Consider the following 15,251-nt stretch of genomic DNA (forward strand, 5'->3'; position numbering starts at 1 on the left):
TTTATCATGTTATAGTACTAACAACAATAGCCTGTAGTGATCAAATGTAGTCCCTCCTAGGCTTTTATACCATCTGTGGAGATGAGGACCACACCCTTCAGGTTCTCTTCCTCAGGATGTGTCATGTGGCAAATCCCTTACTTTGATGCAAAGCATTTTAAATCAGTTTCCATAGATCTTTCCAGTTCTATGTCTTTAAGCATTTTGAGAACTCGCGATATCTAACACCCCACCAATTCCCCTTACTATCATTTTTTTGATGACTTTTATATTTTGCTGTCCATGGTGCCAGATTCACAATGGTTTGCTCTGGAAAGCATGAGAATTGTATAGGACTAATGAGAGGTTAAATAGCTGCAGACAAATCCTGTGGCTCATCCTGCATTTATTGGTTGCTTTATACCTTATCAAATGAGATAAACTGATTTCTGTACAGATTTGGTAAGCAAAATGTGCTTTTGCTGCTCTTGGCATTACGGTTATACTCTACCAGACCCATATGGTGCAATGCCAGTGGGTATCTGATGCAAATTAATGACCCAGTTCAAAGCATTACTGATATTTATATTAAAGAAAAGACTTAACAAACTGACCAAAAACAGCCAACAAGACTGCACATTATTAAATGTGGCTAAAATGTGTTGGAGTACTGAGGATACAGCTTTTGGGGATTCTTGTGTTATTCCAACATGTCACACCTGGCTCAGCACACAATATTTCTCTAAAGATGTCGAGGGGCAGCTTTTAGATGCTAGAGAGGACCAAAGCCTCTAGTGTGTGGCCCTCCTGAAAATTGTTTAAAAAGTTAGAGGAGAAGACTGTAGAGCATGTGAAGCAGATGTTTTGTCTACCAGTTGTGAAATGATCCAAATCTGAATTATGTCCTTTCTGTAGGGAACTAACACATCAGCAGCAGTAAAAACAGAGAAGGCAGTACCAGAAGAGAGAGTAAGCATGGCAATCTAAGCCCCAACAACAGCTGTATTAACAAGGCAGGTTGTTTGGAATAATAATAACTCATCTTTTCTAAACATCCCATGACCCTTATTCCATACGAGGAAAGTCTTCCCTCTTTACAGCTTAGTGGTGTCAAATAATAGATAAAAGAAGCAGTGTCAACAGGGTGCACCCCAGATCTTTGCTCACTGCCAGTGCCAAGATCCCTTCCATGTACCCCAAGAAGTGAGATTCATTTGACTCTGTCTTTAATAAAACATCTTCTAGTCATTCAAGCAGTATAACCAGTGATGGTGACAAATTAAGTACAAGGGTCTTCTATAAGACTTTTCCTAGTTCCAAAAAAAGGACAGGTAGTGGACAACCATATGATATTTCACAAACATAAACCTAAAGTCTCGTAATTGCTACAGAGGGTTAAAGTGATGAGCTTCATCTTGTAGACTAGAGTTTAATTTTTTCCAGTCTGCATTTACCTACTGTGTAACTTTTAACAGGCCATTTAACCAGACAGTACGTGTGTGCTGAGCCAGAAAATGGTCTGCATGGATCAGTGGTGTATCCTTGTTAACAATAAATAAATAAATGAATGAATAAATAAACCAGCAAAAACAAAAAAGTGCAAGATGCCAACAGTATGAATCTGACTACCATGGTTAATGCAGAATGCTTTATGGGAAAAAGGACATTGTGGAAGATTGCCTAGATATCTCCATGCAAAGCTGAGACAGTTTCTCGGGTTTTGTGTCATGGGCTTCCACTTCCAATTTACCTCCTTGCCATTGGTCTTTCTACTACATCAGATCATGTTATCCAAATGCCTAGCCTAGTTCCTGTCTTTGCCCATGTCTCACATATAGAAGTTCACATTTGCTTTCATTTAGATATTCTGTAATGCACCTGTGCCTTGCCCAGGAAGGAATTGCTGTCTTATGCATATTGCCCGTCATGGCAGGCTTCAGGTCTGCCTGACTCTGAAATGGCTGAAATAGATATTGAAAATGGGTGGCTGCATCAATGCTTACTTGAACAAAGCAAACTCACTTCCAATCTGATATTTTTGATTTCAACAGGCTCTTCAGTGCTTTTCCTCTGAGTGTTTATCTGAACAAGCAAGCTAGACCTATCTGCTTCTTTGACAAAGAGATTCCTGGATACTCCTCAGGACATGGTTCACCTGTTAATGAATTTTCTTCCAGCTATTAACATAGGAAGTGCGAATATTACTCAAGGCAATGAGGTATATGCCCATGTCAGTCCTCATGGTTTGTAATGCACAGCTAGCAAGCCTGAGGCTAGTTCTGTGGTGCCTTAGAAATCTACAGAAACAGAGTTTCCGCTTCCTAGATCCCACCTTTCCAATGTTTTCAACCTTATTAAAAGAATTGCTGTAGCGTTAGAATCATATTTCCTTGAATAAAGGGCCAGCTGGTTACCTCTTCTATTCTAAATTAGAAACTGACAACAAGCACCTTGCAGTATGCACTGGTAGTTCACCTGCAAGACCCCTATGTACAAAAAATATGGTCTCCACCTCAGAAAGAGTAGCACATCAGTTGCAGAGAAATTCTAGCTATCCATCTGACTTTAACGGCATTCAAATCAGCCCTAAAGTCTGGGTCCTTTAGCTAGTGACACGTAGCACAGCTGTGTGGTACAACAACAAACATGGAAGAACCTCCTTTTATTCAGCATACATACTGATAATTTGTGATCAAGCAATTTAGACGGGCTTGTCTCTTCAGGTTGATTATATTTCATGTCACAAAAACACCACTTTAGCACATACTCTTAGCAGAAACATGTACATATCTCATTAAGTGGAGACTGGAAAGGCTTCCTTACAATCACAGATAAGTGTAGTTGTCTGAAAATATCTGTCTGAATCATTAGCTTCCTCTTTTTTGAAGTCATCCTCACACCCAAACCTGGATGATCAACGTTTCCTCCATCAGTAGGGATCAGGATTGACTAGATATGTCTCTTCTCATCTAATAGTTGCTCTTAAAAGTAATAGGAGAAAAAAAAAACCTTGAAGACAGGAACATCCATCTAAAAATATGGCCATCTAATTAGCATACATTTTGAACACCAAATTGCACATAATTCCTTCCTTCTTCCAGTAGGAATGTGGAATACTACTCAAATACATTTAAAAACAGAGAATGGCAAACATAATGGAAAATTTTAAGCAAATTATCAAAGAGGCAATGAAAAATATATAGACTTTAATGAACTCTATTACAAAATTCCACCACAGAATGTCATTTGTTTGCTTCAGAAAAGTAGTAGTAAGACATTTGTCCTCTTTCTTTCTTTAAATTATTGTTGCCCCTAGTAAGTTGGTCATATAATGTGGTTTTCTATGTATTGGACAGATTCAAAAATCACTTGTGACGAGGGGGATTCAGAAAATTGTATGAAGGGGTAAATCAAGCCTAATAATGGGGACATGCCTCCAAAAATAGCGGCATCCAAAATCAGACCTGAAAATAGGAACTTTCCTCCAAAATAGGGACAATTGAAGTTCATACTTCATCGAGAAGGCAGACTGTGGCATACATACCTCAGAAGTCTCAGCCTAAAATTATGGAATAGTTCAGCTTGATATCCGGCAGCTTCCCTTTTGATAAGATATTTTATCAGTTTTGAAAGAGGAAATGGACAAACTACTCTTCTGAATGCAAGTCTTCTTTTTGGTGGCAAGATCAAGATATAGACCCAGTTTCAGTTTCTCATATCTTGTAGGTCCTCTATGTTTAATGCTGTCTCACCTATACAAAAGTGAATTTATCTGCCATTTCTCCATTCATCTGTGTATACCCAAGTATGGACTCTCACACTAATATTAAATAGTTTATGAAAGGCATTCTTTTTCTATGGACTTTATGCCATCCTGCCTTCCTAGCTTGGGACTTATAGCTTATTAATAAAAGTGACAGTATATTAACAGTGTGGAGCTAAAGCTTCTTTCCTGGAAAACCCTCTTTCTTTCATATTAATGACCTCATCAAGAAATATTTCTAAACTACAGATTTTAATATGTAAAGAACCTAATATAGTATTATAAAAGGACAGGTGCTCCTCAAACATCAATCCCTGTTCCTTTATATTAAAGGCAGTTTCTTAAATATCTTTTAACTGCTTTGCTAAACTACCAGTCTGTTTTCATAAATAAAAGGACAAAGATGAAAGAATCTTGCATACTCTAGATGTGCATGGACAATGCAGAGACTAGGTTAAGAGAACTAGATATCTGTGATATTCTATTCAGAAGTTTATACCTTTTATGAAGGAAAGACTCATTCAGTCCCCTGGTCTTTCACATTTTATGGGCTTGGTGGTTTCTGTACAAAGATATGTTCTGTACTAGTTATAGACTTCATTTGGTTTACTGTGGCTTGTTTACTTATATTATTTATGCATCAGAATTCCTGCAAATAGCATCTAAAGCCATAGCTTATCCCATCTCCATACTGATAAATAGAACCCTAAATGAAGGTATAATCCCATCCATCTGGAAAATTTCGCACATTATCCCATTACACAAAGGTGGAAACTCTAATGAAATGTCCAACTTTCGTCCAATAGCACTGCTCTCCCCTATTGCAAAAATAATGGAAAAATGTGTCCACAAACAGCTTATGAACCACCTTCTCCTTCACAACCTACTGGCAAACTGTCAACACGGATTTAGACCTTTTCACAGCACCTCTACTGCCTTGCTTTCATTTACAAACTATATCAATGAAAACCACAATAATAATATCCTCTCCTCTGCAGTCTTCGTAGACTTATCAAAAGCTTTTGACATGGTTAACCACCATATCCTTCTACACATCCTAAAGTCCCACTCACTAAATCCACTATCCATGAACTGGTTCACATCCTACCTAGAAAACAGACAGCAGACTGTACTCTGGAAAAACACTCTATCTAATCACCTACCTATCTCATTAGGTGTCCTGCAAAGCTCCATACTAGGCCCTCTCTTGTTTTCCATTTACATCAATGATCTCCACTCAGCCATTCCACTCTTCACATGTATTCAATACGCAGATGATTCTGCTATTGTCTGCTCAGCCTCCTCTATAGACGAACTACAATCCCAAACACAAAAAGCTTTCAATACAGTAGAAAACTGGTTCTCCAACTGCTGCCTCTTACTAAACACTAAAAAAACTAAACTTTTACTCTTCACACCTACCCAAAGGACTACACCTTTACACTTCACCCTCACATCGAATAACGGCACCCTTATTTCCCCTGATCTGACCACTAAACTCTTGGGAGTCACAACTGACAATAACCTCAACTTTGACCCACACATAAATACCACAGTAAAAGTAGTCAACAGAAAATTAGGATCCCTCTATTGAATAAAACCATATCTAACACCATTAGCTAAATCCACTATAGCTAGAACTCATTTACTCTCAACCCTTCTTTATGCATCTCCCATCTACATTAACCTCTCCAAAAAGAACCTCAACAAACTAGCTATATCCTATAATAACATTTCCAGATTTGCTACTAGCTCCCCTTATAGAACTCATCACTGTCTTAATCTAAAAAAACTAGGCTGGCTTGAACTTCCAAATCTGATACAATTTCATCAACTCTCAATAACTCACAAGGCCCTTAATCAACCCAACAATACTCCCATACTCTCTAGCTTTATTACACCATATAGTAATCTCAAAAATTTACGATCCTCAAACAAAATCCTTATGAATATAACTAAATCTAAAAACTTAGCAGGCGATTCCTTGTTCTCCAACTCTGTTGGAAAAGTATGGAATCAATTACCACCTGATCTTACATCCCAGACCTCTCTCCCACTTTTTAAAAGACATCTAAAACACTACTTCAATAACCACTGGTTATGCTCCTGTTGTAACCCTGACTAACATTTTCTTGTCTCTGACCTTCTACCTTCTCTAAATACTAAACTTCTTAAAATACCTTAATATCCTTTTCTCTCATATAAATTATATAAGTGTACTATCAAACTAAGACCTACTAAGATTTGTTCAAAAAAAAAAAATTTATTCTTCTATATTTTTATATAGAATTTATAATATAACTCTCTGTTATAATTATAGCTGTTTAAAACTGTTTTTGATGTCATCATTATTGCTGCATAGGACTGTCTCTATGCTTTTTCTTACATTGTATGGTATTTCCTGGTGCTTTTCTCCCCGGGCCGCTACTGAAAATGGACATATATCCAGTTAGACTAGCCCGGTCAACAAATGTAAAATAAAATAAATAAATAAATACATTTTTATTTTTATTATTTTAAACACTTTATTATAGTTGCTCTCATGGACATTTTGTGCTACATATCCTCAGGTTATACTCCTAGTGTTTTGGTTACTTTTAGACTTGGCCTAGGATTTTAGGCTTTCACAGCCTTCTTTAGGAATATTTATTGGTAAACCTTTTCTGTCTCTCTTCTGGAAGTCTAATAAATGAACAAGACTAAAGGTGTGTGGTACACTCTGTTTTATTTCTGCACTTCCCCTGACTATCACAGCTTGGGACTGCTCTTCTGTGGGTCCATAGGAACATTCTACTTCTAAAATGTTCATATCAAGTGTCCAGTCATCAGCTTGTGGCTAGCTTGCAAACATTTGTGCAATTCCTAAAGGACTGATCCCATTATTACAACATCTACTCTTATGTTAAGTATTCACTCTTGCAGCTTTACTTTCTGCAAGAATTAGTATTTACAAAAAATAATACAGTACACAGAGCATGCTGATTACGCTCTGAAATTAATGGAAGGTTAAGTTGTTCATACAGTGCAGCAGTGAGAGATCGGATCATCACAACTTTAGATGGTGTAGCTTTTGGAACATTTGAATAGTTCTGTGATTGGGTCTCATTCTGCATTACACACAGCAGCCACCATATAACAGCACTAGAAGTTATTTTAAAACTTTTAAAGCTGTAGTACACTTTGAACTGTGACAGCCACATATAAAAAATAAAACAAAAATGTGACAGGGTGAAGTGTCTAACAGCTTTTAATGCTGTTGGCTGTCCAGGTAGCAGCCCTGAGTGAGTTACAGCTTTCAAGACTGTAAATCTATTCTTGGTTGTACAATTTTGTTTCCCTGTGTAACTAGCAGTACGTCAGGACACTTGAAGCTCTGTGCACTTCAAAATATTATAACTGACTTTCTTCTATTATATCTGTTGGTTTGTACTCTCAAAAAATTTGCCAAGATTCACCTCATGAGTCTGCATTGCTCCGATCTTGAGGTAAATTTGTTGACATCCATATCTCAAACACACAGCAAGCTGGTTATGATTAGAGTCAATCGCAATCCTTCATATGAGAACACAGACATTGTTAACAGTGTCAGTGCACAATACTGGTAATTTATTTTTCATAGATCTCATGCATACAGTACAGCCTTTGCTGAGTATGAATTCTGTCAGAGAATTATAACGCAACACAAATTTAATTTATTTCATTTAATTTTGTCAGCTGCTTGCTTAAATAATCATACAACATTTTTTTTGACTGGGTTAATCCCACTAGACTAGTGACATCTTTCCAGGGGGTACCCCAGGTGGTATTTATACTGCTATGGGAAAATTGGCCAGGACATAAGGGAACTTCTACTCTTTTCGATACATGCCATGGGATCTTTTATCCACACGAGCTACCACCACCTCAAGCAGATGGTGCCTCGGTTTAAATGTCTCATCCAAAGAACAACAATGATTTCAGGTACCATTTTTTAACAACTTTATTTATTCATTCCATTGTTAATCTGTGAGATGTACACACATACTTTAATACCAATGAAAAAAATCACAACAATATCTTCTGTTATACTAGATATGCATTATATGCAGAGTTTATATCACAGCTCTATTCTTTTATTCTTGTGTCTTACAACATACTTATACACATTTCAGTTCCTACCAGCTTTACGCATTTTAATCATCCATTTGAGTATTATTTTGTACATATTGTTCCAGTAAAGCGATAGACTGGGAAGAAGCCAAGCAGGTGTTCAGGTAGCATTTTTGCGGATATTATTAGAGTTATGTGTCCTGCTTGTTCTGCCTGATGAGAGATTTTCTTCATGCTGGTATTCTCATCCACCGTAAACCACTGAGGCTGCGAACAGTAAGTAGTTCTGAAAGAAGACAATGATACAGTCAGGTATTTATTTTATATAGTTAACACTACTTGGTAAACTGCACATTTACGTATATTTAGGCCCACTGTAGAAGGATAACAATGAATGAAACTAGAAGATACTTCCATTTGAGAGGATAGGTTGTAAGGATATTTTTTTTTTTTTATCCGTATACAAAAAACGCTTCTTTATCCTTATGTCTGATGGATAGATAAGACATATCTGCAAACAAAAACAATGAATATGACTGAGGGATGATCTTACAGCTGGTTCCTGCTCACTGTGGATCATTCAGTGGGTGGTAGTATAACCTCAACAACAATTTCCTGGCAACACGGTATGCATCAGGAAAAAACTTACACAACTCTAGCTTTTTGTTAGTGTAAAAGGAGGGAAATGATTCTCCATCTTTCCAAGAACTCATTCTCACCATGTGCAAATCAGGTCTTCTGTATTCCCCTCTCTGAAAAAGAGCTGCTTTTTTGTTACTTTTTCACTGCATTTTCTGCTATTGCAGCTTCATTTGAGAAAAAATTACATATTTGTGTGGGAAACAGAGTCCTGTCATTGAGGGTGTAAAACACAACATACTTTTTTTTAGTCTCCACTTGTATTCTTTAGAAAAACATCTTCAGAAAGAAAAAAAGAAGACTCAGGAAAGGTGCTTTTTTGAAAAAGAAAATACAAAATAAAGAGAATAACTTCCAAATTACTAAAATGGGTGAGGATCCCATGTCTTCTTATTACACTAAAGGACCCAGGCTCAGGAAAATAAAAATTTCTAATAAGAAAAATATAGCCAGAGGCCAGGATTCAGGGATGCTAGGCATCACTGTTGGGGTCAGAGCTCCACAGTGTTCTAAGCTCAGTGAAGAGTATCAAAGTGAGCTCAAGAAAAACAAGGGGGTTAGGAAGTGGTCCAGCCTATAGTAGCACAGTGTAGGATGGCTATAAAGAATGCAGAACTGGTCACTCTGCACCTTACCACTGAGGAAGCGTGTATAGATAAAGTTGTTACTCACCTCGGGTGATATTCATAAACACGGAACCCAACATTAAAATACTTGAAAGGCAGAAACTAAAGTTCTCCATTGTGGATGGTTCCTGACGTTCTCAACAATGTTAGTTTAAAAGAACCAGACTTCGAGCTGGTTCACCTGCTAACAACAGTCCTGCCATCTACAGGAACACTGATTGCATCATATGAATTATTTTGACAGGTAACAACCCAAAGGATGAAATTCCCTTTAGCAATTACTTGGAAGAGGAAATCACCTTCCAGTGTCTTATCCAATGCTCCTAACTCCCTCTAAATGTCCCAGTGCTTCTAAGGGAGGACAGCAATGCGAAGTCACATTCTATGTTGCATACTGTCACTTTCTCATGTCTGACAGCTGAATGTGCAAACTGGCAACAAAAGACCACCTCCTTCTTACTGGAGCTGACATTAATCCCAGTCATCCCACCTGCCACCCCATATAATCACCTATTTAAATTTCACAGCTTAGTAGAGAGAGCAATGATGGTGGCAAAAGTGGGCCAAGAGAAGACAGGGTCTTATGGGTCTATATCATGCCGTAACGTCGAACTGCAAAACCCGAAACCTCAAAACAGCAAATTTTTTCCCAGGGAAAAAGTCTGCTGTTCCAAGAAACCCACACACACCACAAGCACACTAAAAAGCAACAATCCACACACATACATTTAAAAGTTACATCTAACCCTACACTACACTGCACATACACTACTATTTATCCACTTACCTTAACCCAGACCCTAACCCTAAGGTCCGTCACTATTGCACACTCACCTCACCTGCGCCCTAACCCTAACTCACTTAAGCCACCCCCTAACCCCAAATTCTCACTATCGCACACTCACCTCACCCGTGCCCTAACCCTAACTCACTTAACCCACCCCTAACCCCAAATTTTGTCACAATCGCACACTTACCTGACCCGCGCCTAACCCTAACTCACCCAACCCGTGCCCTAACCCGAACATCTGCACAATCACACACTTCCCTTAACCCAACCGTGTAACTTTCCACCGCATCACTGAAAACAGCAAAGCCACAACAACGGCCAACCAAATTCTTTCCCTAGGAAAGAATTTGGTTTTGTGCAGCTTCGCTGTTTTCAGCATTCACGATACTGGGTTCGATATTAGATAATTCGAAATTCTGCCGTTTCGGTGATCTAATATAGACCCGAGTTTCATTACTGTTAATTCTTCATTCTAACAAAATGAGAGGACATAAAAAAGTAGGATGAACATATTCACTGCATGAAAAAGATACTTTTAATTGCAGTTACAAAAAATGGGCTACCAAAACTCAACTCTCTCTTGGGAGTTTATGATTCTTCATATTCCCCCGGAGAATTTAGATAAATCAAAAAGGATTGTTATTATGAATATTTGCTTATTAATGAAATTATATATAGCCACAAATTGGTTGAACCCAGCCCAGACATCGTGGGAAAATTTCAGATTGTTGGCAATAAAACACATTTTAGCCCATAAATTGTTAATTAGTGATCACAAGAAAAATATAAACAATATAAAAATATGGGAGCAAATTTTCAACATTGTGTTGGCTTAGAGGTTCCTATCCACTTTCTCTCGGGACCTATAGTACAGTGTAAAATCAATCTTAGATTAGACAGAGGATGTAGAGATAATACAGATTGTTGGCTTTGATTTGTTAATGTTTTTTTCTTTTGCTTGTTAGTGCTGTATCTATTGTCAATACATGAGGTTGACATATAATGTGAAGTTAACCAATGGAAGCATTTTGTATATACTGTACATAGTGTGTGAATTTGTAATATGGTTGTGAAAAACAATAAAAATGATTATTGAAAAAAAAAGAAAAAGATACTTTTTTCTCTAATCATTATATCTTGTCCCTTTCTTCATGAAAGAGCCTCCACCAGATGGACTAAAGCCCTTTCCTTCCTCATTTATTGGGTGTGCTTAGCATCTCTGTTGAGATCCATCTGGAAGACCATTCATCCAGGCAGCCATGGGGTGATTTTTTTCCCTCACTACCATCACAATGAGGGCTCATAATGTAAGGCCAAATGCTTATCCCTGGTGAGGAATGTGCGACTTGCATTACCATGGGGAACCAATATGCCTTTCACATGCAAGTGCATACCTCCATGTAACGGTGATGAAGGCTGTCACAATATATGGCTTGGTGGCTAAACACCAATCCTTGCACTTCTGCCCCTCCTATGAAGGACTGCTACACTGGATAGTCCAAGTCTACCTTTTACCATCAGGATAGGTACACCCAGCTTCCCCATGTCAGCTGCAACATATCCTGAGCTGCCAACTGAATCTAAGCTACCTAAGTCAGAGTGGAGGCTTCATCCCTCTATGTAAATAGTGGTGGCTTCTGTTGTCTATATAATTAAGATGCTTATTTTCACACAACAATGACAAATTGTCACAGAAGATTTTTACTTTGATGTACAGTCCACTCATTACCACTTTTGCACCCTCACTTTCATTCCATTTCGATGGTCTTTATAAAGTGTCTGATTGTAGTTACAGAACAGTTAAGGAGATAAAAAGTGAGTTTTTCCCCACTGGACAGATGACATTTGAGGGCTTCCTCTTTAAATATCATCAGTGTAAGAGATCTGATTTTTCCCTTACTAATGACCTTGGAGATACCTTAAAAATGAAAGTATCTCAGACATTACCTACTCAATCTATTTCTTTTTTATAAGACGGGCTATACACATAATCATTTACTAGCATTTCTGTTGAACTATCAAGTCTAGTAACTAGTTACAGCCACAGTGCATTGCTAAATTTGGATTGATCAGGTTTAGGACTTTACTGTGGTTATTATTCCTGTTGTTTAAGTTAACAGATTATATATAAGATCCCACTAGTGGAATCTTTGGGGGCAATCTTAGTTTCCTATTGCCACTGTTCAAGGTAGTCAAACAGTCTTTTTGTTAGCAGCAAACCCAGCTTCATCCTTCCATGGAAAACAATTTAGTGCTGTCAATGTACTAGAATTAGTCACAGTGATTCAGTTGGAGGGATGGCTTCATCTCCTACACTGTGTGAGTATAACAAACCCTTTGAAGAGTGCAGCCATGTATCTGTAAGCAAGACCTCTAAAAAGTTCTTCAGATGATACAACACTTCAACTCACTGTTATCATGAGGTCTAACCAGTACTTGAATAGCTGTAGTAGTAATCTGATACGTCTCTGAGCATGGGGGTTCAATCTTTTATGTTTTATGTTTACTGGCCTATGGGCGATGGCATAGGAACAGTCAACACTGTCTCCTACTTCTAGTAATTCATTCGCACAATGTTTGCAGTATCCTGGTGGATTCTGTAAAACAACCTCCTCTTCCTCAAAGAGGTTGGTTGCTCTGACTGTCCTTCAGCAATTACCTGTTCCAGGTCCATGAATCCCTTCACTTCCTCCCCAGATGTAAAGTGCAGCTGGTGTTGTACCATCATTCTAGACAATCAGGGCAAGTCTTGCAAAGCCCTCCTCCCATTTTTTTCCCAGAAGGATTCTTTCAACCGTGCGTGAATGGGTGTACCTTCTTTGAAGGTTGAAGGTTGGGTGTCGGGCTGGAAACTCGGCACCATAAAATTCCACTGCCAATCATTAGCAGACCAGAGTTCCGCTGTGGTGATCCCTAACCAGGAAAAGCTGAAAGACATTCGTTTTTTATTCTTTATACCTTTCCTCCCATGCTGCTCATACAATAAATTCAGAAAAAATAATTTCACCACTGAGTATTTCTAATTCTCAAAGATCCATGCATGTTAGCATAAGCTTGCTTGGTTCATAGATATTTAGGATTCTGAGAATTAACTGCAGAGTAACAATTCTGCTTTGCAACATTTCCCTCTTCACCTCATCCAATGAAAGTCTTCATTTTATTTGACCATCCCTCTAGTTCCATGCCTAATAGCTGAACTTTTTGTATTTGCTAGGGCCAAAATGTTGTCTCGTAGTAATATTTGTGCTAAAAACTCCAAATATTATGTGTATGGAGATGCTGGGGTATGGGTATTACTAGGCAGCCTGGCAGGCCATAGGAGCTGCAGAGGATGGGACTATAGAATGAGAAAAAAATTTATAGGACTGATCATTCTGAAGCAAAATGAGGCCTTTCTGAAGACAGCTCATGAAAGCTATTATATCAGCCACATTCATTTCAGAACTCTAGGCTATAGTGGTTTCAGAACCAAAATTTAGTTACTCATAAGGTTTGTTCCAAAACAATGGGAATGTATTCATCTCTGAGTATTCTGCTCTGGGAATTCAAAGGGTGAGCAGAGAACTTAGATGTTTTGAGAACAAATCTCTTCAAGGTTCGCACATAGCTTTTTTGTTTCCTTAACCACAGTAAGAGAAAGTAGGAAGGTTTCCATAAAGTGTTTCTCAAATGGTTGAAAATCATATTACATCCTGTTATGAAAAATATGATAAAGGTCCCCAGTAGACTCTCAGATAGATTCTTCCAAGGTGGTCTCAGCCTCTTCTGCTTTGCCTGCAGTGTGTCTGTTGACCATAACTGCTCTGTAGCTGACTAGTCATCAGTTCATGCATTCACTAAGCTTTGCAGACTAGATACAATGTCAAGAAGCAGATATCTGAAGTGCTGTCCTGCATTGTATCCTGGGTCAGTTCTACCCCAGGATTTTGCATATTGCTTGTTGTTCTAATCAGCAAGTAAAAAACTAACTGCAAGAACACTGCAAATTAAAATTGCACAATGTTGTCTGGGTATCTCTATAACAGTGAGTCATCAAAATGTTTCTAATGAAGCAGATTGCATTCCTCTCCTCTTACTTCATGAAATTTTCATGTTCTCTTATATTTTCTTGGGAATATATTCTATATTCTGGCAGAATACCTCATAATCTATTTATTTTTGCTTTAGCCATAATTAGAAGCAATAAAAAACTGGAGGGAAGACCATGACACCATCTTCTACAACAATGTGAAACTAAAGTGGTACAGAGATACTTTCAGTGGACTTGGGCTAATAGGAAAAATTTGCTTAGGTGGCCATAGCATCTGCGTGTATATAGTCAGACAGTTATGAACTCAAAAGAATTAAATCTCAAGGATCCAGTCAGATCTAGGGTAGGAGACACTTATTCAAATGCAGTTTGCAATGAAACATGGGATGATTGTAAAAAAAAAAAAAATTTTTTTTCCTTGGTAGCAAAGATCCCTCTGCACAAACATACACACACGCACACACACACACACACACACACACACACACACACACACACACACACACACACACACACACACACACACACACACACATACACACACACACACACACACACACACACACACACACACACATTCTCATTCATGGAACTGTGCCACCAAGCATTGTTGTTTTTAAAAGAATCAGCTGTGGAGTTACTCCATCTTCAGGATAAGGAGAATTCATACAGCAGAATTCCAGAGAATAGTGATGTCTGTCAAAGAGGGCTAAAATTGTAAGCCACACTCCTGATCTGTTGTTATTGTGAGCACTCCTTAACAATATTTTCATATACAAATCTCTACGTGACTCTGTGTCTTTAACAAGTATACTGACAATTACTGTATGACAATGTACTGCTATACTGTATGGCAGTATAGCATAGAATTTAAGGGTATAAACTCATGTCCCATATCCTCTCGATTAGTCTTCATTGTATATTAACCATAGCTAAGCTCCTGTGTTACCCTGAAAGAAAGATGTGCTGGAGCTTAGTGGGGTTTATGAAAAAGTAAATTAAAAATTAAAGTAATTTAAAAAAAGCATCTCCTGCAATGGTTCATTAGCAAAAAAAAAAAAAAAAAAAAAGCAAATTGGAAGGTCCAAGTGGGTCAAGGAATAATGAAGAGTCCTGAGTGGCTTGAAAGCTTTGTGTCTTTATTAAATGATTCTACTTAGATGGTTGGATGTGTGGCTTTTGTTTGTTTAGGTCAAGGAATAAACAAGAGCATTCACTTAATATTCTAAATACTGTTACTGTCAACATTAGTTAATGTAAGAGTACGCAGTTTTATTTATCAAAATAATTAGTATAACAACAGCAATAGAAATAGGATAGAAAAAAACAAAAGAA

At 37.9% G+C, this 15,251-nt stretch overlaps 1 protein-coding gene across 1 annotated transcript in view; it reads right to left on the minus strand.

Annotated features, from left to right (window-relative positions):
• Positions 1-7,703: 7,703 nt before the first annotated feature.
• Positions 7,704-15,251, minus strand: part of LOC122817051 (bactericidal permeability-increasing protein-like) — a 505,866-nt gene continuing 498,318 nt past the window's right edge. Inside the window, exon 15 of the mRNA XM_044090193.1 lies at positions 7,704-8,117. Coding sequence (XP_043946128.1) covers positions 8,076-8,117 — 42 coding nt within the window. The 3' untranslated portion in view covers positions 7,704-8,075. The remainder of the gene's footprint in view (positions 8,118-15,251) is intronic.

This window comes from Protopterus annectens, chromosome 12.part0, assembly GCF_019279795.1.
Source record: "Protopterus annectens isolate FY-2018-M chromosome 12.part0, PAN1.0, whole genome shotgun sequence".
NCBI lineage: Eukaryota > Metazoa > Chordata > Ceratodontiformes > Protopteridae > Protopterus > Protopterus annectens.